General features: G+C 38.1%; 1 protein-coding gene across 1 annotated transcript in view; it reads right to left on the reverse strand.

The window, feature by feature from the left end:
* UHRF1BP1L (UHRF1 binding protein 1-like) overlaps nt 1-15,203 on the reverse strand; it is a 39,763-nt gene extending 24,560 nt beyond the window's left edge. The window contains exons 1-9 of the mRNA XM_010148893.1: nt 15,157-15,203; nt 14,125-14,287; nt 13,013-13,051; nt 9,834-9,925; nt 8,401-8,590; nt 7,068-7,208; nt 6,316-6,486; nt 4,847-5,027; nt 3,167-3,250 (exon numbers count right to left, since the gene is read on the reverse strand). Coding sequence (XP_010147195.1) covers nt 3,167-3,250; nt 4,847-5,027; nt 6,316-6,486; nt 7,068-7,208; nt 8,401-8,590; nt 9,834-9,925; nt 13,013-13,051; nt 14,125-14,287; nt 15,157-15,203 — 1,108 coding nt within the window. The remainder of the gene's footprint in view (nt 1-3,166; nt 3,251-4,846; nt 5,028-6,315; nt 6,487-7,067; nt 7,209-8,400; nt 8,591-9,833; nt 9,926-13,012; nt 13,052-14,124; nt 14,288-15,156) is intronic.
* Nucleotides 15,204-27,726: the final 12,523 nt, after the last annotated feature.

A 27,726-nucleotide genomic window follows, 5' to 3' on the forward strand; every position in this document is an offset into this window, starting at 1 on the left:
AAAAAAAAAAGTCTGAGACAACAAGTTGAACATGAACCAGCAATGTATCCTTGATGCAAAGGAAGCCAACAGCACCTTGGGCTGCCCAGGAAAAGCACTGCCAGCAGGTCAAGAGAGGTGACTCAACCTTGGTGATACCACATCTGGAGTGCTGGGTCCAGTTCTGGGCTCACCAGTATAAGGCAGCCATGGACTTCCCTGGAGTTAGTCCAGAGAAGGCTCACAAAGATCTTTAAGGGACTGGAACACCTATTGCACAAGGAAAGGCTGAGATAGCTGGGATTGTTTAGCCTGGAGAAGAAAATACTCAGAGGGATCTTATCAGTGTGTATAAATGCCTGAGAAGGGGAGTAAAGATGACAAAGTCAGATTCTTCTCAGTGGTGCCCAGTGACAGGTCAAAAGGCAATAAGCCCAAACTGAAATACAAGAAATCCCACTTAAACCTCAAAAAAAGCTTTTCTACTGTGAGGGTGATTAAACAGCAGACTAGGTTGCTCAGGAAGGTTCTTGGGAGTCTCTACCCTTGGAGCTGTTCAAAACCTAACTGGACACAGTCCTGGGAAGCTTACTTTAATTGACATTGCTTCAAACAGAGGGGTTGAAATAGACAATCTCCAGAGGTTCTTTTCATCCTCAACCACTCTAAAATTCTATATATGGAGATATCATTGCCATATTTATCTGTGCAAAGGGAAGAGACAGGCCAGACTTTAACAAGAAAACAGTATTTTAGTGGAGCTGGCACTGATGTTGCTACCATCTGAATGTATTGCTGGTTGCCTAGAAAGAAAATGCTTTCCAATTTCTCATACTGTCTCAATATATCAGCTTGATCAAGAATGTCCTGTACTGCAAAATGTCCTGCATGATGGCAAAGCCGCAGCTTTGTCGGATCATCATCCAGCAAGACATCAGTTGCACAGATAATGGATGTGGATAAAAGCTTCTATGAGAGCAGGCCTGGGAAGACTAGTAAAGCGATGGATTGCTGTACAGACAGGTTTACAACATCCAATAACAGTTTAGCTTATATTGGGGTTATCACAGTCAACAGACACACAACCTGCTTCATATTTCTTAAGTACTATGAACAGCTATTGTTGGAAGGTTTGATGTTCAATGGGTTAGAAATTTACCCTACAGCAATCATAACTCAGACTCCCTTCAGAGTCTTTCTGAGCAGAGTCTATCACAAAATGAAATAAACAACCCAACAAAAAAAACCTCACAAGAACCCAGTTTGCAAAAATAATTAATAGATCAGGGCTTTTTCTTGAAGGAATAACCACTGTTTCTAAGAAGACTCTACCAAATGAGCTATTTCTCAATGTTCTATAGGCCACAGAGGCACAAAACGAGAGAACGATCTGGTAACTGTCACAGAAGTATAGAGCTGTCTCCTCCTTGCCCACTGTTACACAGTACTAATACTACACAGTCCTTAAGTACACAATAGCGCAAAGCACTGACTTCAGGGTAGGAATGCTCGGAGTACCAGGCTGATAGCCTGATACAGCAGTATATGGAGCATGACCAGTACACAGGAGGGAACTCCCTTTGAATTTTCAAGATTAACACGTGCTCCTTTTATGTCGAGTTAAAGGGCTCCCACCCATGACAATAGTTTACCCACAGAATTGCCACACTCTTCTAAAACGGTGAGAAGAGGACCTCCTAAAGCAGAAAAAGAAAATTCCTGGCATATTCCTTCCCCCTCCACACCTTACTGGACCAAACAGCACCACCTTTGGCAGGGTTTTTTTTTGTCATAGCTTATTAGTGAGACCAAGATTTCTGCTACTTACACACAGGTGTACAGAACCCCATTTAAGACTGCAGGAGAACACTACCTTTAGAGGCACCACCTTTGCTCAGCAGATGATCTTTTCCATCTCTGGTTTCATGTAGTGGGAGTTATGTCTCATGTAGCCGTCGCCTAAAAGCACTCTCAGTCAGCTTCCAACATGCCCACCTGAGAGCCTACAGTACCTCATTCAATCTGGCTAAGAATACATCCAAAACAAACTATCTATTTCCCTACTTCTCTACATTTTCTCTGAGGAGAGTTCACAGAAATCATAGATCAGACCCTCATCTAAACATAAGAGTAATCAGGAGTGACAGTAAATGAAAAATATAGCTGGGTGACAAGACAGGCATGTGTTAAACTCCTGTAACTTAAGGTCTCATTTTTATAGGAAAGGAAACCAACATGATAAATTTCAAAGCATATTGGGCCAATCTATAGCAAAGGAAGAATATTGTTATTCTTAAGCATATTTCTGTGTCTGTGTATGTTTATTTGACCTACACTAGGTTACATTTTTTAAGGTGCATAAACTGTACTTCCTACTTTTGAGAGAAATAGATTGACATTACAAGATTCCACCTGCAACCATGAGTGACAAGAAGGACGAGACAAGCTATGGCTAATTCACATCTTTAATGTATGAGGATAATCACTCCAAAATGACTAGTCTATGTTAGTAAAAAGCAAAACAAAGCACAACCAACATTCCTCCCTCCAACTAAAAGCCCCTCCACTGCACTGGACTGTCTTTGATCTCAAATTCAAGAGCTATCCTAGTTTATCTCTTCTGAGTTATTCAGATTTCTGAAACACATGTTTACTAGGAACGATTTGTAAGTAATGCTTTGTTGGAAATTGCTAACACCTGTTTGGTAATTCCTTAACAAAAGGCTACACAATTGAACTTCTACACACTAGAATTCTTGTTTAACAGAACAAAATAAAAATAAAAGCCAACCAAAACATTTCTTGGAAACGGACAAAAAATTACAGACTTCCGTATGGAAAAATCTAGCATATTTTGACTCTTGCAACTATCCAATTGGTGGATTCTCAGTCTGCTGAACTGCCTTCCCCTGTCAACACACACTTCTTTTCATGTCAGAAACGTGTAAACACCATTTTGTTGACTAAACAAAGCAGTGAAAGTGTCTGGCTCGTTCACAGAAATTAAATTGGTTCCCAGGTTGTTGCCTTTGCTGTTTCTGTTTCAATATAGAAGGAAATAAAAACGTGTGTATTTCAAATGTTTCAAACATTCTTACCAAGCCCTACACACACAAAAATGATTTTTTTTTCATATTTAAGCAAGACAGATACATTCACAGGTAATTCACAAAATGCTCAGTCATACCTGCTTTGTGAAATGGATAATAGTCCACTGTTAAATAGCTGAAGGAAAGCTGCATGGCCCCTCCTGTAACACGCCTATTTGTGTCTGTAAAATAAAACAATGCTTAGCTCTGCAGACATTGCATTCAACATGTTAGCTCTCATAGAATCACAGAATGGTTTGGGTTGGAAGGGACCTTAAAGATCATCTCATTCCAACCCCCCTGCCATGGGCAGGGACACCTTCCACTAGACCAGGTTGCTCAAAGCCTCATCCAGCCTGGCCTTGAACACTTCCAGGGATGGGGCATCCACAGCTTCTCTGGGTAACCTGTTCCAGTGCCTCACCACCCTCTCTGTGAAGAACTTCTTCCCGATACCTTGATATCTCATGTTGGTATATTCCTTTGAACACCTAACAGCTACTTCTTCCTCCCCTTTACTGGCTCTCCTTACAACCTCATTATCTTCCCTCAAAATTTTCATTCAAGTGGCCTTCACTGGTTTCTAAAGATCAGCTTGTAGAACACTGTGATCTGTACTGGGCCACTACTAACAAAGCAGATGTTGTTTTAAATGCTATTAAAAAGATAACCCTTTGTACACAGATTACTGCAGTTTTTCTGAAACAAAACTTTTCATACTGAATATATCATCAGTCATTCAAAGTCAACATTTACTTTCAAGAATACTGTAATTATAATTTTTTTGTTATTTTCTTTGACAAATATTACTGAGCAAGGAGGTCTTCTGAGAGATTTATCTCTCAGAAGATGTTCTGATTTCTCCACTGTTAAATTTAAGCTTTGTGGCCAAAAATAAAGGACAAATACAGAGATCTCACTAAGAATGACAAATCCCAACTACGGTAGATACACTGCATGTAAGGAAATACATCTCTAGCCAGTCAACCTTATGCTCTGCAAGTATCTTCCCTATTCAGGGAAATACATTCACAAAAAACTAAGTTATTTTACATTCCTCAGCAGACTTTGCATGTCTCTATAAATTTTTTTCAGTGACTAGCCAGTTCCTTGGATGTACAGTGATATGTCATTCTATTCTGATCACTTTTAAAAGGCATGAAAGTAGGGTCACTTGTATTCTTTTTTCCAATTATAAATATGTCACACTGCAATAGTCATTCATTTTAAAAACGTACAAATATAACACAGACTTATAAGACCTCAGAGCACTTGTTTCATTCTTTCAATTTGCTGCAGAGCATACCAAATTCCCTGAATTAGTAACACAAAGAAAACTGCTCTTTTATTGCTCTGTATTTTATGAGGAGTATTACAGAAGCAGATTGTACAGTGACCCTTTCAAGCTACAGTAATACTGCCAATGCATCCATGATAACCCAGCTAACTTATAATACAAAGGAAAAAAACAGCAGTAACAATCAGACTGGACAGAATCAGTGGCTAGAAGACAGGAAAAGCACTGGAAAAGACTACTAGCACTATTAGCAGCTTTTATTGTAATTATTCTAAAATAATTACATTTAGTAATGAAATGCTGGGCTAATACAGGCATCTAGCAAATTTTAAATATTTCTACAGACACTGGAAGACAATTCTGAATATTATTCTAAAATAAGGAAAAACTCTTGATTAACATTACTGTATTCCTTAAAATGTCTTCTAAAGACACTAACAGTTCACAGGCATACAACTTTTACTTCAAAAAACAAAGTTACCTTTTTCTTTAGAATGGATATCATCACATATATGTAGGTCCAAATGGGAAATTACTAAGTGATGAGAAGTTTCCTTGACATCAAAGTCATTGAACAATTTCACTATTGCATCGTTTTGATCAGGTGCTGCTGTTGTCTGGTGCGCTTTCACCTGCTGGGAGCTAGGTGCAGGGGCAGAGCTCTGAAATAATATTCAGTCATACAATTTGTAAAGTTTATCCTTCCTTTCAAGCCTAAGTATCCCTTTTCTCACTCAAAACAGGCCCTTCAAATAAGGATAAATCTGCACCACATGCATTCACCTCAGCTCATTACTGAGATCTGTCTGCTATTTTAGCATAAAGCTCCGTGAAGCTAATGGCTAGGTGTCACAAAGAGGCAATGCCCCCCCCTTCCACACACTTCTTTACACCCCTGTCACTAGCAGCACTGGTATTTTTCAAACTTCTGTTGCAAGCCATTCAGGGAACTCAAAACCACCCATTTTTTGTTGGACTCATTTCTGCTCCTTTAGTTCCCCAAACTGCACCACAATAGGGTCAAATATGAGCCAGTGCCAGTATCTAGGAAGTGGTGAGGTGCAAGCACAGGGAAGGGAAGGACCAGGGCATCCCTGCTCAGTAACAGCTAACCATAGGTTGCTATAGCTAAAACACCAAGCCATATTGTAATTCTTCAGGCCCACCACAGGAACCAAACTCTCCACTGCAGTACCCTAGCTTTATTGTATGAGATTCTATACAAGCAACTTTACTCCATCAGTCTCAGTAATAAGTTATATTTTATTTATATAGGACTATCTTTTATCAGGGTGTTTGTGCTGCTGCTTCACAGAAGAGGTCCCTCCCGCCAGCACTCACAAAGCCCAGTTGGTCTGATCTGCTGTATGTGCTGAAAGACGACCAAGATTTATGTAAGACTGTCTTACAAGCAGCATCAACATCACACCTATGCCAGCAGAAACACATTAAAAGCCTAATTGTTTTTCACCATATATATTCCAACAAGAGAGCTATATGACAGAAAGCTCTTACTAAAAGCTAATTTTTCAGTACCATGAAAACAAACTGGAAAAGCACTTTAAATCATTACAGTAAGCACATCTATCCACACATTAAGGTAACTTTAGTGTGTCTTAACTGCTTTAATTGATAAACAGAAAATATCTGGAGAGCAAATTTACTAAACAGTTAATCAACTTAAGTAAATACAGAAGTCTAAATACTGTGTACATGGATAAAGAAATGCAACCTTTTTCTTTCCCACAATTAACATGAATACACGAAATCTTGTAAAATCAAGTCTCTTTTATACTACTGTGAGTCATTTCTAACATAATTTAAGACGTACAGCTGACCGAACTTGAGTAACTGAACATTCTCTAAAATACATTAACACAACTAACCACACTGTGAGGTATTTTATAAATAACTACACTTGCTAATGATGTAGTGAGACAATTATCATACCTGAGCTGTTTCAGAAGCCAAGCTTTTTCTCTGTTCTGTTGATTTCTCTATGGCTTCACTAAGAGATTTGGCATACTGCACCATGGCTTTCAGCTGGGAGTCAGTCAAAACCCAGAGCAAATCATCCAGAATCAGAACCAGTTTTGATGCCACTACATTACAATCCTTTAACTGTGGAATAAAAATTTAAACAAGTCAAATGGGTTTATTAAATACTTATATGAAAGGGGGGGGAAGAAGTCAAATGCAAAACTACACTTCCCAGAAAGTAAATTTCTTTAGTATAAATAGAATCATTTATTTTGGAAAAGACTTTGAGGATCATTCGGTCCAACAGTAATAACAAATCTATCTCTTATTTTTAATTTTATTCCTCTAACTAAAAAGTGTTCAAGACATATACTATATTTGTGCCTCACTTTTTATTCGTCTGGCATGTATTAGATATTAAACTGATGCACTTCTCTAAATGTAGGTAATATAAATACTGCCTGAATCGAGAGAAGTAAGGCAACATGCATCATCATAAATAAAGCTCTGTAGGCCCTGTGCAAGACCTTCAAATTCCACCTGCAATATTTCTTGTAAACTCTACAGTCTTACCAATTATATGCCATTAAAAGTTTAGTTCAGCAAATTCTATATTTTATATGGCCTACATTTAACACCTTTACTATGTGCATTAAGAGCGTGAATTAAAAATTAATTCATCAAAAAAAAAAAAAGAAGAAAACCAAACTTTTCAAGTTTACCCTTCTTTTAAGCGTCACCCGAATTTTTGACTGGTTAGTAATCAGTCGAACTGGAGCACTCATGATTTCATGCTTCGAACTCTGGATTGCATCTGCTTCTATTCTGATCATCTGCCAGGTGATTTCTTTAAAAGTCAAAACCTTTAAAAGAGAGAGAAAAAAAAAAAAGATAAACACACCTTCATGCAGTATGACTCGTGCTTAAGCATGTGCAGGTGTGCATGTGTGTATGTCTGTATCTGTACATATATGCACACACAGAAACTCACATGTCCTTCATGTAGAGCCATGGAACAGAGCAGACAGATGTCACTTGTTATTCCACTCACACGTGTCAAGAATTAAAGCCCTGATCCTGCCCTCTATCTCCAGAATGTCACAGAAACATTAAGCCAGTTCCAAACAGGCAGAGGTAACAAACAGCATTTCAAATAATCAGAAGAAAATAAAGGTCGCAATTATTGTGTATGAGGTTGCTTTTGGTAGAGGGAAAAGAAAAAACAAAACCACTGTGTAGTTTAGTTTCAAAATGATAAATCCTAATGTACTGGAAAAGAGCAGGGAGGGAAGCAAAGCTATAGTATGGGAGAACAAACAGCATTTCAAATAATCAGAAGAAAATAAAGGTCGCAATTATTGTGTATAAGGTTGCTTTTGGTAGAGGGAAAAGAAGAAAAGGAAAAAATATAAAAGAAAAAACAAAACCACTGTGTAGTTTAGTTTCAAAATGATAAATCCTAATGTACTGGAAAAGAGCAGGGAGGGAAGCAAAGCTATAGTATGGGAGATGTTTCTGGAGTGGTTTATTTCAATTAAGAGAGAAAGTTAAACACTGACCATACTGTACACCATACAGACCCCACAAGCATTGAATCCATTACATGGATTTCTAGAAGACACAGAAATCCTTATTAAGCAAACCCTCACAAGCAAATAAATAACCAGCTGAAGCTTTAAAAATAATAACAAACAACACCCTATCCTTCCACGTTTATTATACCCTTTTTTTTTTTCCCAGTACTTTTACAAGTCTGGTCTAGCTGGCATTTTAAAAGGTTCACAGGCTTGGAGAACATAAGAGGGGAACAGTACATATGCTTGCCCTGCTCCCTGCTCTTCCCACTTCAGCGACTGCTAGAGACCTAATGCTGGATCTGACTCACATCCACCACTTTTAGATCCTTGTGTTCCCTGAGGACAGCTGAAATCACTGAGCACAGAGAGTCCCCACTTCCAGTAACAGCATGTTTCCTAGACTGCGTAAGGTGTAACTCAACTTCCTCCTCCTTTAGCACAAAAGCAAGGAGAAAAGGTAGCAAAAGACAGTATTTACCTCTCCACGTTGAGCTTCTTGTATTCTCGTAAATCTGAGGTCAGCATGTTCCCAGTTTGCGTTTACACTATATATTCTCAGCTGGGAAAGTTCAAATGAAGCATTGAAGGCTTTTGCGCCAATTCTGATTATTATGGAGTTCACGGAAACCGAAATTCCTTCTACCACTTTTTCAGCAAAGCCGTATTCACTAAAAAGTGAAATAACAACATGTTACATATACACCTAATGAAAGGGCACAAATTTAAACTTATTCAACAGCTGAAATACAACATGAAACAAACCATGAAGTAAGTTCCTAACGTATTCTCCAGTTACAAAATCTTGTTAAAAATACTTGATCCAGTTTACAATAGTTTCTTCTCCACCCTATGACCCTAATCTCAAAATAATAATTCAAGAAAATATCTTTGGAAGAAGATCAATCTCCATGCAGTGCAGCATTACGCAGAAATCTTACTCTTCTTTATGCATACATGAGTAATTCATGTGAAATAGTTATTATTAATTATTTTTTTAATAAAAGTCATGCATTTTAGATTAGTGAATGGAAAACTGTAAAAATTTTTTTGCCTTTTGAGGGTTTTTGTCTGCTTGTTTTAAAAGTACAGTTTATGTAGTTTGTCATTCCTTTTCCTTTTTATAACTTTCATCCTACACCGAATCTCTATTGCAATGATTTTCAAGCTGTGCCCAAGGAGATGTAGAGGCCCTTGGACTACTGCTACATATTACGCCCAAGTTAAAATAAGAAAAGCAATTGTATCATCAATTTCATTTCTCTGTATATGGGTCCCTATGCTCACTGTAAAAGCTTTTGGGTCCATATAAAGGAAATGATTGAGGGGTGGGGAAGTCACTGATGTAATGCTATATTGTCCCACCAAATTACTTGACTTTGGGGCTATATAGTGTGCATGAAATCTTTCAGTAAGATTTGGCTGATACAATAAAGGAAATAGAACTTCAAAACACTACAGTAACAAATAGCCCTTAATACTGTTTTTCAGACCAAAGAAAATAATTAAAAAACCCCCCACCAATATTTAAAACTCCCCCCCCCAACACTATATATATTTTCAAAATAGATTGATGGCAAAATATCTTTAATTTAAAAAAAAAAATTAACACCACTTAAACTTGGTCCATTTTTGATGCAGCAGTTGCATCAACTGACATGAAATGTGCCTAGGAAGCTCTGTACATAGTTCAGACGTTCTTTGGAGGCTTGGGTCTGGACAGTTCCCTTATAACTATACATATGCATCTCCACCCACAAGTAATAACATGAAATTTTAGAGAGCTGAAAATGGCAAGCTCCAACCCCACACACTTCTGGAAACTTGCAGGGGATCTAACTGCTTGATGGCAGTAATTCAAAACAAGTAGTTTAAACTTTTTTGAATCAGTTACATATAAGTATCATCACTGACCTCTGTCCGGATGCAGTTGCTATAGGAGAGGGCCCATTAGGGGCACGTGGCTCTTCACATGTGCTCATTTCCATCACAACTTTATCCAAGGACTTGAAAAAAACAAAATAAAAAAATGCAGATATAAGAGGTAACAAAGTAAACAGATCACATATGAAGAACAACAAAAAAAACCAACACCAAAAATAAATCACTTGAGAACTTTTTCTGAAATATACATAAAACATTTCCTACCATGTCAATTTTGCCATAAACTTTTGCAACATACTAGAATTAGGTTCTTTTTTTTATTTGTTGATATAGGTTTTTAAATTTCATTAATTATAACAGACCTACCCAGTCAGATATTGGATTACAGAATTATATATCCCAGAGTATTATTTATCCATCGCATGCATTCTCAAAAACTGCATTTCAAAAAGGGCATGATTTAATGTGCACTCGACTGGGTTTTCTTCTTACATGGTTGTTCTTTCAGTGAAATACTTAATACCCTCTCAGTTTTCTAAATGGTTCGCTAAGGTCAGAAAATTTTAATGGAAAAATATTTGAAACTAGTCCACTAAAATTTGTGATAGTTGACAACGTTTTGTGCTGCATCTTTAAAACAAAACCTGAGTGTATATAATGTATACACACACGAGTGTGTACAAACTCTGTGTGTGTGTATATGGATCTTCAGTAGATGTAGTAAACCCAGGAATTTCTAATCAGATATACTGTGGTATAATTTGCAACACATTATAGTCAAATTGCATTGTACTCTTTGTACTTGAGGTGGGACCCTTATAAAAGAAGCTGGGTATTAAGGAACAAGACACCTACATCTTATTTTAATTGAAAGCTCTCTGTACATCGCAGAACCTTAACACACATTATAAATAATGCATACGAAGAGGGGGTGAAGAGAATGGGAACAAACCAAATGCGAAACCTTATTCCCAGAACCTGAATAAATCCAAGAACCTCCTGACTTACGTTACAATGTTTGTGACCCAAATTTATGATACAACCTGGAAAGGCTCTTATCTGAGGCTTACAGTTCTGAAATCTTGTCCCACTGGAAGCTCATCCAAAACACCACAGCTAGTATTACTTCCCTGTCTAGTGCTGACTTTTGTACCACCCCTCTGAATTCCTCCATCTACCCCCTTTTTGGTTAAACAAACCACACCAAAAAGCTTTGTCCTTAGTTTTAGATTTTTCACAATTCAGCCTGCCCTACCTATTGGACTTTATTATCATACTGTGTTAATTGCGCCTGCCTACATTATCCACTTGCTCCACAAGCATTTTTCTCTGCTACTCTTCTCCACGAAATGCCCTACTACCTAGAAATTCATAAACTCTCTACTCTGTATTTATTTATACTGCATTATATTGCTATGCTTAAAGGGAAGTGTTAGCTGTTAACAGTGAATCTGGACATTTCTGATTTATTTTCTCAGCTGTCTCAATGAATAACTTGCCTTGCAAAACAACAACAGAATTAAAAACAAGGAAAAAAAATACCTTAGTTTGGGATGGTGGGGGGCAGGGGGAAACCAAGATTTCTCCTGGTTATCTTGGACATTTGACCACTCTTAAGGTTTCTAAAATTGAGACCTCTGGAACAATTTCTTTCAGTATATGACTAGTGCAAAGAACAGCAGGGCAGTGATTTAAGGAGTTCGTGTGATATAAATAGGAGTTAACAAAGAACCTCTGGATGTAAGTATCGGTCTACTCTCACTGGCAATTACTGTACTGTGATCGAGGAAAAACTGCTGCATACCATCTCAGGCCCCCAAAGCACTCCTCAAAATTATACTGTTTATTATACAGAAACAAAAATTGATTATGAGCAAAGATAACATAGTGGCAAATACTAAGTTAACAGGCTGATTTTCAGCAAGGATGACTCAGCTCAGTGAAAGTAGCTTTGGCTAAGCAAGTGGGTGCCAGTTACCTCCTAAGCTATGCTAACAGAAGATGCTTTCCAATTTAATAAAGCTCTCAGTAGCAAAAATATCCCCACCAAAATACTGGATGTTCAGTGACGTAATAAAGGGCTGAAGTTGGACATTAGGCCATTGAACTCACCTTCCTTTATAAGTCAGAAAGGCTGGTGTACAGTGTGCCACTGAAGAGGGAGCTTGTTATCAATTTCCATTTAATACACTTGTTCAAGGAAAGCTTTATGTAAAAAAGGTGACCTTGAAAGTTATCTTAGCCTCAGAAATTGCTAATCTAAGTTCAACAGGAGCAAAGCAAACAATCAGACCTTGCTGCCATAGGCCAAAAGTATGTCATTTTTAAGAATAGCACGGCTTAAACTGACTTCCTAATTTGGCAGCTACATCTTACAGTCAAGAGGTTGAATCATCCCCCTTCAGCATTGCCACATTTAAGCTCTGCGTATCAGGAAGAAGCAGTACAGACATTAGTACGTTACAACTGGGTCATTAGCAAATGCATCAAGTATTTAAAACAACATGTCCTTCCCAAGTCTGATTCAGAGCTACGGAAGTACAAGCACATTCAGGAATTCACTGCAAGCCTGGGAAGTGTGACAGTTAAAGGAATATTCATTCCTAAATAAACACAATTAAGAAATCTTAGCCATTATCAAGCAAATCACTTCTGGTGCTACCACATTTCTTACTGTACTTAAAAATAAGGAACAAAATCAAACAAATGCAAGAATTAGCATTATTTCTAATTGTTGCTGAGCCCTATTTACACATTTTACAACCCATTTATATCCAGGCTGAATTCTAGGCTGTTAGAGAAACCCTGTAAATGTTATGTGTATCAAACCTGCTATAACTGAGATCATTGGGTAAAGTACAGACATAGCATAGGAAAATCCTTAGAAAAGAAAGCTCCAAAAGGCAGGAACTGGTAAAAGGGCTGGTTGGACAAATAACTACCCTTCAGGTGAACCCAAATTAAGAAGTAATGACTGAAGAACTTGACAGAAATTAGCTAACTGTCAAACATCATAGTTATGATGCCCAAAGCCATAGATTAACCGACAGAAACATTAAGGCATTTTGTCTTGATCTACTGCTCCCCAGAGGACACTCAGTAAAGGCTCGTTAATGTTTCAGTTATTTCCAAAGTCAAAAGAAGTATATACATATTTAAGATAAATTCTGCTACACATTGTGTATTTAGGAGTTGATCTCAGAACTCACCAAACAGATGGGATGTGTTTTCAATTTTGTCCATGGTATCTGCAAGAGAAAACTTTATTCTAAAGCAAAATAAATATCAAAAATACAGTAAAATACAGCATTTGTTTACAATGTGTTTTATGTATACAAATTAATTCTATTTGTAAATCCTGAAGTCGAAATAATATCACTTTCAAAATAACAAGTTTACCTGAAAATGCACACACATAAATTTACTTTACATGTTAAAAGAAGAACTTCAGAATGTCCTTATCACCGAGCAGAAAACAGAGGAAAAAATAGAATCTGTCTCTTTAATGCTGAGTTGTCATGCATCAGAAAAAGCAACACCTTCTTCCACATTCTTTCCTTTAAAAGGAAAGAAAACCCACATTTACTCTGCTGGCCTACAAGTAATTGGATGCCTGCAACAAAGCATCAAGTTCACTGCATTCAGAAAAATCAGGACAATCTCCCATTAGGGGAAAAAAAAAAAAAAAGGCTGAAGGGCTGCCAAAGTTTGATCAGATCATAACTTCCATCAAAACCAAGCTATACCATAATTTCTTATTCTCATATTAGTACAATCTAGGAGAGATGATATACACTGTTTCAATTCTTAGCAGCCACAAGGACCAAAAAAGCAACTTCAACTAGATTTAGAGTGTTTCCACATTTCCCACAGAGACCGGAATCCCTCAGAAAGATATTTTTGGAAACAGGAAAGGAACAAGAGGGAAAGCAATGGGAAGAGAAGGGTAAAAAAAAGAAATAACACTTTAAAAAAAAAAAAAGATAATAAATAATTATAGTAGACTTATTACCATGGACAAATACAAGCTTTTATCTCTACCCCTGCTTCAGAACATGCAGGAAATAAATTCTACTCAGAAAGGGGGGGGGGGGGGAAGGGGGGGGGGGGGGAAGTCACAGCTTATTTTCATCATTTCCATACATACTTCATGTCATCACATGAGGAACAAAATTAGCAAGAAATGATCGCTGGTCACATCTTTGTTTTTCGCTAAAATTTTATCAAGCACTCATCACTATTCTCCATTAATATGAAGTTGCTTGAAGCTTTACAGAGACAGAAGTGGGTAATTACCACTCCAACTCCATAAAATACTCACCCTAATGGATGCTTTATTGCAAAAGACCTTGTTTATAGCAAGCCATGTTGGAAGATCCAGCATGTTCTGAAGCACCTCTTGATCCAGCTCTAAATTGGTCAGCTGACCTTCCCCCTTTAATGTGCTCAGGTTGATCTTGTCAGGGGACAGATTTTTGGTGAACCTAAAAACAAACGTACACCTTAAGTAAATGCATATAAAGCAGTCAGGGCTGTCCCACATATAGCTGACAACTTAACTTCAAGCAATGCTCTGGGGGTGACGCAATCATCTTAGGCTCTTTAGGTATAAGTTCACCCTGAAAAGAAATGGTACCATGGAATTGCTTTGTCCCTCTGTATTTCCGCAGCTCATTAACTTTGTGCATTTTTGAATGAAGTTAAATATATTATGAGGCATCTTCTAATTTGCTCATCACCTAGAATAACAAAACCCTGATGCAAAGTATGTAACTATGTTTTTTAAACTATATAAGGTAGAAGATAATCCATTTCATTCTTTAATTTTTCAGAAGAAGGAAAAAAAATACATCCAAAACCTCTACAAGTAACACTGTCATTCTTAGAAAAAGCAGGGGTGGTTTAGAATTCACAGGAAGAGTGAAAAAAGCTACTCCTTATAAATAGTACCTTTGTATATGTATTTACAATTAAAATCTTGAAACTAAAAGTTTTATTTACAATACTCATTACTCAAAGAATTTAATAACATAAATTAGAAATTTATATACACACCTGTTTACAGACAAGTAGTAGCACGGTGAATATAAAATACTGGATGAAAACTTAAAAGGTTAATCTGACTTGCAAGGGTTAAAAATGTAACTATTTGAGAGTACATATACAACAAGTTTCATTACACTTCAAAGATGCTGTGATTTGCTGACACGACAGAACAATCTACGGGACTGTGTCAAATGGTTCACATCCTTGTGAGATAACCTGACAAAAATCATGGGTACCCCACCCTCAAATCAACAGTTGTAGCACTGTATCTACCACAAGCTGAAGAATAGGCTATGGTTGACCACACCTGCATTCTGCCATGGAAAATTGTTCGTACTCATTAATAAAGGACATGGTTGAGCTCACCAAAGCTTTCTGTCACACTGTTTTGCTGTGGCAGTAAAACATCACTGTTACTGAGGCAATACATACTTGGTTTGCTAAAACCAGAAGAGACTCTTAGCAAAAGTGTTTTGACAGATTTAGATTAAATTTCACAAACTACCCTGCATTTTGAGAAAGGATGGATTTGAGGTTTGAATTACTATACTTGATGGCATGAATGACAATTCAATTTAATATTCAATTCTATAAGGCAGATTAATGCTATAAAATATTTGATGTTTTACAGGCAAGAATCCAGAAATATTAAGTTATTAATATCATAAGCAACCTGACACAGCTCCCTTGAGTGCATACATACATACACACACTCTCTCTAAATACTGCTATGCAGTTAGATAGATGGTTCAGCTTTAATTTACAGAGTAGACTAAAGAGTTTAGTGAAAAGCATAGAAAATTGCACAATAAGAGCACAGTACTAAGAACTAAGACAGAAGATGCACTTTTTTCTTTGACAGAAATATTTCTTTTCTAAGATTTTGCTTGTGACAACGCAGGCTTGGAGCTCTGAATGGAGGACTCCACCGTGCTTGCGGAGAAGATGGCCAAGAAGTGAAACTAGAAACAAAAACCAACCAAAAAAGCAGTAGAGAAGACAGAGGAAAACACTCCTCTGAAAGCCTAAGTTTAGGGTTTTTATAATGAAGGCCAGAGAGTACACGAAGCTTAGAGCCACACTTCACAAAGGTTTGGAGACAATACCAGATGCCTTGTCAAGTTTGTCGACAGAAACTCAAGCTCTGGATTTAATAGAGAAATAACGGAAGTCTGGATGGCATTTGCACACAGAATTCTCAGCTGTTTTGCACATCTACTGAATATACAATCTTTTCCACCTGGCTCTAGCATCTGCCTCCCCTGCTTTTTAAATAAAATTCCCTCAGCAATGTGATCCTACATGTATGCTCTAACCATACAGGTGCCACATCTTCTGTTGGTTATGAACCAGAACTCCTTGAAAAGATGTATGTTCAAAACAACAGGCTCTGAAAAAGGGCAACGGCCTAACAAGCACTGGCAACTGTATCAATAATAAAACAGCAGAAATGGAACAGAAACTGGTTTTTTTTTCCTGTTTCACCTGGCTGAACCATGTTATTAGATCACTAAGGAACTCCATACGATTTCTGAAGCAAGAAAAACATTCTTCTTTTCAATTGAGTCTCTGAGGAAGATATTGGCTTCCCATGACTAGGTAACAGAGAGAAGGTGGTCAACTATCATTCTGCTCACTGTGCCACTTCAAATTTTAAGACTTCAGGTTTAAATAGAAGAGGAACAGAATTTAACTCTGTCAAATCTGACCCAGAAAAAAAAAGCACTGGGATCACCAGAGCGTGTACTGTTACAACAGAGTTCCCCTCATCCAGTGTGACACCACCAATCTATGCCGATTTCCAGGACCTGGTTTGATGGGGTGGGGTGGGGGGAATCTAAATCCCTTCCACCTTTAAACAAGAAAAGAGTCACAGCAAATAGCATGCCGCAGGCAACTTAACAGTTTCCTTTCTCGTGTTTTCTTTCCTGTAGCCAGAAGTATCAGTGTGTCAGGAACAAAACATCACCTGCAAATACCGAGTTCAGAATCATTGCTATACTTTACCCTTTGGCAGCACATCACTCGTTAAGTCCAATGTACCAAGATGCTCTGATTATTTAGATGGCAGCAAGTCCTAGATGAGAGAAAGACAAACTCTCTAGATGAAAAAACAACTCTACATACTAGTAATGTTAGGCACAGTGACATTCAGAAGAGTTCTTAATAGCATGCCTTTCTTGATCCAGGTAGGACAGGAGAGAAAAAAGATGAGACAGACTACAATCATACAGGATTAAAGATTTAGCTGCCCTTAAGTGAATGGCAGACGGATGAAAGACAGACTTTACAGATGCAATAAGTGACTGACTCACACTGAAACAGTAAGGCACTAATGAAAATCTTGCAAAGATGTGATAGACCAGGAGGGAAAAAAATGTATATACAAAAAACAAACTTCTATAAAAGATGTCTACTTTAATCCTCCAGACCTACGAAACAAGATCAGAATCAAGCAACTGATATCTTCTCTTGGTACTTTAAAAAACTTCAACCAAAAAGCTGCACAAAAGCTGCCACAAAAATTAACTATACAGTAAAGGCTTAAGGTTAGCAGAAATTGGTCAGAAGATGGAAGATCAACAATATCTTATATGTCCAAAGGATACATAAAAATCCAAAGGCATTGAATATATTTAGTAATGGCCTAGCAAAAGTTGGTGAACTGTGAAGTAACAGAAAACTGAGTGAATCCTGGCTGACCTAGGGATGTTCTAATTTTAACATAGTGTATTAAAGTAGTATTTCACCCAGCAAGAAACTAATAACTATGGTTTATGTAAGATGTGGAGCAAATTATTTTTAGCTCCACAGGCTGAGTTAAAATGCGTACAAGTTGACAGGTAACATTAAAGTCACATTCCTCAAGTCCACAGAAAACTGACCTGAGGCAATTGATGAAAAACTGCCTGGGATACAGGAAGGTTAAAGTACTCCCATGTATAAAAAAAATTCATGTTAAGTAGTACTATATATCACCACAAAATATGATGGCTTGTTCTCATCTTGGACATTATATCCACTTCTGAAAATATGCAAACTGATTTAGAAACAGAGAGGGTAAACACAAACATTAAAGACGAAGTAATGAACACTGCACAAAGTGAATTGGATGCTTGTTTATCTTAAGAACAAAAACCGACACAAAACTAAACAAGAACACATTTAAAGACAGTAAAAGGAAACACTCATTGATGACCATTTTAATGCCCATGGAAACATCAGGATAGAATATAGTACCAAAATCAAAAGCTTAAAATTTTAATTTTTATTTTAATTCTTAAGGCACTTGTAGTAGGGTTTGTAGGGAGAGGTAATACCTTTTATGCCTACAACACAGTAGGATTAACCAGTCACATTCACACATAAACACTTCAGTTCTTTACCTGACAATATTCACAGTACATTAGGTTGAAAATAAATACATGTGAGGATAAACTTCAAGATATCTGGACAGAAAACCTTCCACAAACAATGGCATACTCAGTCTGCACCAGGAAGAAAGCACCGCCATAGCACTGCAAAATCTCACCACCACCGTCCGGAGGCACGCCTATGGCGGATTTAACTGGTGGTCTGAGAGGCTATCCTCCAGCCTTTATCCAGAAGTATCCTCTACCAGCAACACTGTGTCCTGCATGGACTCCCAAACGTGACGCATTTTCCTACCAAGAGGCCCCTATCAACAGATGAACTGCAAGGGCTATCATTCCCTCCCTCTGTAATGAGGAATATGGAATCAGGAGACTCCTAAATGGCAATATCAACTGCAGCAGCTACACCTGTCACCAGACGTTAAGGACACCCCTCACTACCTACGATACCCGACCGGCACCTGCTTGCACCCTCCAGCATCAACATGTACAGGAAAAGGCTATCACCCCTTTACTCGTGGGCAATATGGCCACGCCACACGAAAGCCTGCATGCTGTATTTAATCACACCTTGAACTTTGGTAGAATTGTCACGTGTGTATTTGGTGGCTCAGTGCAAGATGGAGACCCTGCATGTCCTGCTGGATGTCCAGCATGAGAGAGGATCTGCACGATCTGCTGTGCAGCATCTTGCAAAGCTGCTCATGGAACAACCCCCTGGAGCGTAACGGGACATTCCCCTGTTTGCGCACCCTGTTTGCAACCTACCGCTCTCAGCCGGCCAGGTGTCATAGCGTACTAGACAAGTCCAAAACACTACGTACAACCCTACAGCTTCAGGTGGGACTTCTCAAGCCACTGTACAGGACCCGACCCACCTAACACTCATCAGGCCTTTTGACTTACCATAGTCTAAAGCCAGATCTTCCTTTCCAGGCAAAGCCCTAATTAGGACCCTGACTCATCCAGTTGTGTAGAGTTCTGGTGCAGTGTCACACCATTCCACACTAGGAGGTGGGGTGCTGAATAGTACATCTGCTTTGCTAATGCTTTCCGAAAAATTGCTTCCATTTCATCATGATGCAGAAGGGCTTCAGCCTGGAATCCTACTCCTGCTGACTTCCTAAAGGCAGCTTGGTACACTCACCCATTCACTCTAGGACTCACTCCATACTTTCTCAAACACTGACATCTCTACTACCTCTCTTAACCTGACAGTACATAAAGCTTCCCCGAGTTAATCCCGTAATAATACATACAGGAAGTTATTTTCTTTCTATTTAGAAAAACTGTATTGGCTGCTCTTTGGGTTCCAGGCAGAACTGAAACAGCTGCTCTCATCAATGGCTATTAGATAATTGCATGTCATGCAGCAGATCTGCTCAGATGTAGTCAAGCACTGTGCACAAACGAGGAGCTTACGCCGCATGAATGACAATCATCTTGGAAGCAAAATATTGCTCAAGTCATTTCTGTTTCACTTACGACAAATCCTCACACAGACCAATATTAGCTTTCCTATTCCATGAGTCTTTAGACATATCATTTACACAAGCACAGAAACAGTCAGTATTAAGAAAATATCCCAAAAATCTTGTTTCAAACATGACAATCCTATAGATGAAAAACCTTAGATGTTGAGTACAAGATAACGTAAAATCCTTAGTATACTAAAACATACTTGGCGAGATATATGCAATTTCCAGATTGCGGGCAGAAAAAATAGCACATGACATTCTGAGAATTTGCTTACACTTGGTAACGACTGCATTCCACTCAAAATACCACAGTCTGTAAGTAATGCAAAGAAAAGCCACTTGACGCAGAAGAATTTTGTACATTTAAAATAAAGAAATAACAGTGCAAAGTAAAAGCATGACAACATTCGCCTTTGGGAAACTAGATCATTTATTTATGTGACATCAGCAGGTATCATTTTAATGCTACTGATCACACCTCAGCAAAACAAGATTTTTCAATAAGACATTAATTATAAGTATTGTTTTAATTTTTTTTTTTTAAATCCATATTTTTTCTCATATGTAAACTAGGTAAAAAGCTGACCAATCCTTCAAATATGCATCAATAGAGAGGTAATAAACATCAAGTTACAAAACCAAATTAAGTAGGTGTAAATGTTAAAGAGCAAATGTCAAACAGCCTAAAGATATTGAGAAAGACCTAGGAGATTACATTTAGGAAATACACATAAAGGTATGTTTATAATGAGATTGCTGGTTTACTTCATAAACCAGTTTTGCAAATTTAGTTTAGGATCTAAAAAACCCTCAAAAAAAAAAATACAGCTGCATAGCAAACGATTATTTTTTGCAGAATTGTAAGTTACAAAAACAAAAGAGAGAGAAAACCCAATTAACATTTTATAGAGCTCATTTCACTCCCAAATTTGTATAAATGCATACCACCTCTTACATTTACTCTACAAAGGTGGGAGAGGGGAAGTTACCTGAGGGCAAGGTATTCAGACAAAAGGCCCCTACTCCTGGTGAAAGCAAGTGGTCAGTTGCCACGGCTTCTGAGAAGCTTCGGGTACTCATTTTGGTAGTAAGGATATTCACAGCAAACCAATCTCCACCAGAGCCAGCTGGGATCGCTGCAGGGAACGGGACACAGGGGGTACACAAGGGATCAAGTTCAAAGGGAAAAAGGAGTGATACAATAACGTAAGAGTTTTGGCTAAAGACAACTGCAGTTACAACAGTCTGTTACACATCACGACATTACAGAACCAAAAAGGAAATAGATCCGTGTGAAATGATAGATTCCCACGAGAATATCCCTTGCCGCCTGATAACTACGATACTGCAGCCATGTTTAAATGAACAGCTTAGGCAGAAAATTTAATACTGCAAGAAAATATCTGTATAATACAGCCAAGTGGTTAAAGAGATACTCCGGAAGTATATTTGGAATGGAAGATAGACCAGAGATGCAGTGTAAGAGGCTTTTATTTTATTTTGAAATGGGAGACAGCTTTTCAATTTCGTTTTGCCTAGCCTGAGATTTCTCAGCCCACATCATTTGTTCCCATTCACAGTGTCCCAACGTCAACTAATTCACGAGTCTCACTACAGAAACATGACCACAGGCTATGGAATTTTAGTATGTTAAGCTTCTCAAAAATAAAAAAATAGACTACTTAATTTGGGAAATCATATAGTAATTAAGAAAGAGGGGTTTTTGTTAACTGCCTTCACTTTGAAAAGATGCCTTAGCCTAAATACAATTCATTTCTACACTTTTACCCTTTCGGGTACAATAAAATGCAAGCATTTGGACAGTGCCCTTCATAGGAAGTTTGTTGGGATATCGGAACAACGTTTAAGAGTTTTATCACTGAAGTGAACTGCAGATACTTAGTTACAAATGATTATTTTTCTAAGGTCTCTAGATCCCCAGCAATGGGAGCAACTACAACATGAAAACTGGTCCACAAGTAAGCAACCATGGAACTCCCAGATTCCTGAGTAGCTGGACCCCAAGTTTGCTTCCTCTGGAGTCAGGTAACAGCAGCAGCCAGCTTCTCTGAGAAAATAAAGCTCTGGTATTCTCACGCTATATGGTAACTGCACGGCAGAGCTGGCACAAAGTCTGTGCTGGGGGCACACTTCACACAGCAAGGGTTGTGCCTCCACTCAGGGGAGCTGGGAAGTACTAAAAGCCACAGCCTGAGCGGGAGGTCTTTTCTTACTTTCCTCTCCTGTTTCTTCTCATGAAAATATGAGAAGAATATGGAGATCTGAACCCTGGTTAGCACCAGCTCCACAACAGTGTACAGAACTCCCATGGGAGCTACCAGACTGAGAAACCTGGGTTCCCCCCACACACAGCCAAAAACTGGGTGTGTTGTGTAATTATTGTTAGCAATTGCTCTCGTAATTTGAAAAAAAAAAAAAAAAGTGAAACAAATAACTTGGTGTAAGCCTTTATAACGCCATTAATGTTTCATCAGATATTATCTAACCTCCTTTGCCCAATCTTCTTGCAGAAGAAAGCAGAGAATAAAACAAAATACACTTTAAGAAGCATCTCTCACTCTGAAAGACATTTAGTACAAACTTCTATACCTCGTTTATATTAAAAAAAGAAAAAAATCCAAACCACCATAGCTTTGGCAGGAGAGATACCAAATTTCAACAAAAAAAATGTAACCATGGGCTTTGTTTTGATTTTTACATACTCCAGAGTCATTTGAAGGTAAGACACCATTTTATTCCTCACAGCCTTTATTTTTATTTATTTAAATACCCTTTTTTCCTAAGAATGATTCATGCTACCATATCAGCTATTTGAACATGAAGTAACCTTCAACATTATTTTCATCCTGAAACTTATTTCCCAGTAAAAATAATGTGAGAATAATTTGACGAAAACGATTTTGTGCTATACAAGTAAAAGGCTGCTGAGTAATTCCTGTTGATTCTGCAAATGCGTTTTTATTATGTATACATAAGAGTTGTCTGAGTCCCACGAAGCTTCAGCAGAACTTGAATTTCACAAATAAAGCGTCTGCAGAATCAGCATCCAGATTTACGTTACATTTGCAAAAATAACGTAGAACAAACCGAAAACCAGAAGTCAAATTCTGTGAGTTTGTTTTATTAATCGAAATGCTACTGAAAGCTTAACGAGATCTTTCTGAGATGTAACACAAGATGCAACAGATTTAAACCTTAATAAACATATTGATTAAGAATTCTACCAGAAAATACTTAATTGCTGGTTTATCTCCAAAATACCTTTAAAAATTCATCAAGCACCACAGCATTTTCAGTTTAGCCCTTTGCAAGATGTTCTGTTTGAAAACTTTAAAGTGCAATATGATGCATGAAGCTACTAACAGAAATAGAAGAAAGTGAAAGTTTTTTATTGTCACTGAAAAAAGCGTTTGTCAATCAGTGCTCATCAGAACACTACAGACACATTCACACAGACTAAACTGCTGGGTGAAGTCTCCATTTAAATACAAAAAGTACTGAATTTCAAACATAAGGGAATTTAAGAAATACAGGCTTATAATCAAACTTTCAAATTGCTCTTTCTCCTCATTCTCTTCTGTCACGGCAAGCAGTTCTGCTTTAATGCTAGTCCCTTTTCAGACTCATTCTTTCACTAGGTGCTGCATTTGTTGATGACAGTCATTATGGTAAAGCTCTTCCCTTAAGCATTCAGATTCAACAAAGATTCATTCAGAACAACTTACTTTGTTGTGGTTGGCAATTTTCCCCACATACTACACAAGCCAATAGTCATATCACGTAGAACACACTCTGTAAAATCTTCTGGTCAAGCAAAGAGAGAAGCTGGTTTACACTTATTCTAGGAAAACTACACCCTTGGTGTTCTTTGGCAGGCCAGAAGAACTGGGGAAGTTTCACAAAACTGAAGTGAGAAGTGGAATACACAAAAACGAAAACAAGCAAAAATTCTACTTCTTTTGCTACTAGCAGAAGTTTCAAAGCTCATCCAAACAATTTTAGTCATTTAGTTACAGCAAGGCGAGAGCCCATTCTGGCCAAATAAAGGTGTTATATCATTGGTAGATTCTAAGTGGAGTCACCTCAGATCTCTTGAGGTGGCAACATCCCTCGTCAAAGGCATCTCTCGCTGGTCTAAAAACAGGGTGGCATACAGCTCAGATATCTAGGTAGGACACGTATCAGTGAAGTTGTGGCACACAATCTAAGTTATCACTGTTCATAACACGATCAGCTGATTCCTGATATCCATACAATCAGTATGCTAATCTTTGTAAAACCAATCTTCATAGGTATTTTAAAATGATTTCCAACTATGAGATGAAAAAAATTGTCACAAAATTTACTGCCATTTTCTTCTACTGAAACCTTAGTAATTTTACATCCATTGTTTCAGGTAAGCAAAAGCAAAGACGGTCTAAGTTCACACAGAACATTAACTAATGACACAAACTGAAAACAATTTGGGTTTCTGCCATACTTCTAAACCTCTTCCTTCTTTGTGAAAACAGCAAATAAGATTCAAACAAAGAATGTTATTTTTTAAGCTGAAGTATGTGTTATCATAGGTAAACCTTAGAGTTAATATCTAACTGAGATGAAGAATGTCACATTCAGTGGGGCTACTTAACACAGCAACAAAGTTTGTAAGCTTTTAAGCTTTCATGCTGCTTAGACATATTTTAATAAACAAAATTGTTTTTCACAGAAAGGCATAAATATTGCAGATACTTACACAGAAGACTCTGTTAGACCACTCATTCACTAGAAAGGGAATTTCAGTCAATCATATTAGAAGCCAAAAACAAAAAATACCAGAAAAAAAAAACTTTATACAAGTCTGTGTCAGTGATACCTGATCACTGTGAATATCTTGGATCCAAACAACTCAAGATTCAAACCCCTGTGGTGGTGATGATCCCTTCCTAAGTACAGGTAGTACAACAGGAACACTATCGTGAACGTGTGTAGTGCAATCGAGAGCCCTATTGCAAACCTTCAACACTGTTGTTTCACACACTCCTCTACAAAGTCTACCTTCAGCAAAGTAATGCTGAAGGGTTTCTGCTGTTATCATAGTAGAGCAGTGCACAGAAAATCTCCCAATGAAAGATGCTGTTCAGCAAGAAGTCTCTCATCTGGGAAAACATGTAACAGCACATAGGAAGATTGGACACAAGTATCTTCAGTTTACTGGGGAAGACCCTGACAACCAGAGTAAGTGATCCCAACACCAGGCAGGCAACTCCTAGGCACACTGTCTCATTCCTACCTTGGTAACGGATAATGCCATTATCCAGACACTTGCTTCATTTTAGGGTATGCATATCGTGAAATAAAGACACATTCTCCATCATTCACAAAACCCACACCTAACACAATATGGAGCTGACAAAAATTCAAGCCTCCAAATGACTAACTCATCCTTTCAGCTCAGCAGATAGCATTTAGTGTCACATCCTATGCCAAGCACCACACAACCTGAGGAACAACTTCTCCCTTCCCTTCCCTCCTCAGTTACTTCCACAGCCTAAGAAAAAGAGGAACGCACGTTGAAGATGGAATACACAGCTTATATTTGGAAAGTGTTTAAAAGTCTGTGAGAAAACTCAAAACTCATCACCAGACCCTGACATAAGACACAGGTTTGTTACAAGCTGAGTAAATAAGCTCTACTACCTTCAGTCCTCTTAAGCTGTAACACAGCAATAAGAAAAACCTTTTACAAAGGTAAAAGGTCATTCAGATACCAAAACTGTTCCAAAATGCAGTTTGCATCTTCCTCTTCTTCTTGTTCTCAGACCTTAAAGACTCACACCTATGTAAAATCTTAAATGATAAGGCTCCTTCACAACGCCACAGCAGTTCATCTAGGAGCACTGTAAACCGCTAAAAGGAAACTACCCTGCTGAATGACACAACGCTTTTAAATGTGCACACACAGTATCTAGATAGTAGGAAAGCTGAAAATTGCCAACACGAGTAACATATTTCAGCAATCTTCATAGCAAATATTGGTAACTCGATGATGACTGGACAAGACGACCTCCAAAGATCCCTTCTGCCCTCAACCATTCTGCAATTACGTGATCTGTGGCAAGTAAAAGGAAAGAGCTTCTCTGTAACTGAAGGTACAAGTTCGTATCTTCTATTTGTTCTTTAAGGTACATATCAGATTTGGCTTTGTTCAAACAGAAAGAGAAATACAATCATCAAAAATGAAAGTAAATCGAGGTAACGGGATAATTCTCTCCACTCTTATTATATACAGATGACTTCTGGTAGGTTTTAATCCTGCCAGCAATAAACTGCTTTGTTGAAGATGGCAAACAGGCATCAGTTTTGAGGAATTATGAAAACTGCAGAACAGGAACTAGTATAGTAATAGAGTAAAAAGTGAAAGTGTCCTTTGGCACTCTCTGTATTACAGGAAATTCCTTATGTGTTTGGCTCAACTGAAATAAAACCGTGCGTGGAGCATAGCTTAATCATGTTCTTACAAATCATATTAAAGAAAATCCTGATATGAAGAACAACCTTATCATTTTTGTTGAAAAAATAGGTTCCTGAAATTTAGAAAGCCGCCAGATTTACAGGTGCTTGCGTCACCTGAATTCTGGTTTCTTGTGTAACCAACTTCTGTGACCACTGAAGCACCAGTTCTGCAGGAAGAAGAGATATTATCTGATCATGTGACTAAGAGCACCCATAATAAAGGCTTAATAATAATACTGTCTATATTTCAGGTAGCAAACACTCTTTTTATGTCAACATAATGTGGATCATGATCCTCAACTTCAACTTGCAAACCTCAGATCGTTAGATGTATCACACAAGCTTTTTTAAAAAATTATGAAACTTGTCACAATCAATTGAATAAGCATGATCACATCGCAAGAGAAAGCAAGCACAGATTTATCAGCATTAAAAAGTACTTAATTCTAACCTATGCAGCTTGTTATTTGGAAAAAAAAAGACGAAAACCAGCTTGTGTTACTCATGCCCAGTTCCTAAACACATTTAGACTTTAACCTGTAGCACAGAGACTAGAGTTCACTTCTCTTTCCATACAGCTTGTTAATAGCACTATAGGAAGTGGGCTGAATCAATTAGGTCGAGTGATCTCATGCACATTTCTGATTAGAAACTGACTCAAGGCTGATGACATCTTCGTCCTGCATTTCCATTTGCACAGTGCTCAGTTATTTTCACATGAATAGAAGATTTCTTTACCAGCATACCCAGCTACAAAGCTCATGAACAGTGTGGAGGAGAAAAATTATTCTACTACTGCTTCATACATCATCTTTAGCAAACAGATATCAAAGGGTTTGGAATGAGAATTGTGTTTTCCCTGTGCATCATCAACAGATTAGTAAAATCACAATCTCATTTTGATTTTCCTCTCTTAATTAGCACTAATGAAAATAAACACCTTTCAGAAATACCATACGAAACCAGAACAAAACATACTGAAAAAATAAGCAAATAAGGGACTGATACTTGAGGTTATTTAATTTATAAAAGTAAGCTCTGAAGAATAACAACGCAGTGGTATCATGACAGCTCAAGTACCTAATAGGTTTTTGTCTCTCTTTAGAAAATGGGAGAAGTGTAATGTGGCTTTTTAAAACTATACCCATCAGACTGTGAACCTTCTGCAGATTTTCCGCCTTTCAAGCACAGGACATTGACACCAACTAAATTTTACAGCACGGGTTTTTCTGTCTGGTTGGCTGGCTGGTGGGTTGGTTTGGGTTTAAGGCACAAGGCATGTCACGTATGGTTTCAGTCACCCAGAAAGCGTCGAGCTTGTTCGACCCCTTTGCCCGCACCGGTCTCACCTGGGCCTGCAAGAGCTCAGAGTCGCGGCCAGACCCGCAAGGACACGGGCCCCGCTCCCCCATCCCTGAAGCAAGCGAACGGGGACGGTTTGTGCGAACCCCCGCGCTGCCTCTGAATTACGACGGGGTAATTCTTTCCCGCGGCCCACCCCGCACCCCG

Source organism: Eurypyga helias, unplaced genomic scaffold (assembly GCF_000690775.1).
Source record: "Eurypyga helias isolate BGI_N326 unplaced genomic scaffold, ASM69077v1 scaffold5663, whole genome shotgun sequence".
Lineage (NCBI taxonomy): Eukaryota > Metazoa > Chordata > Aves > Eurypygiformes > Eurypygidae > Eurypyga > Eurypyga helias.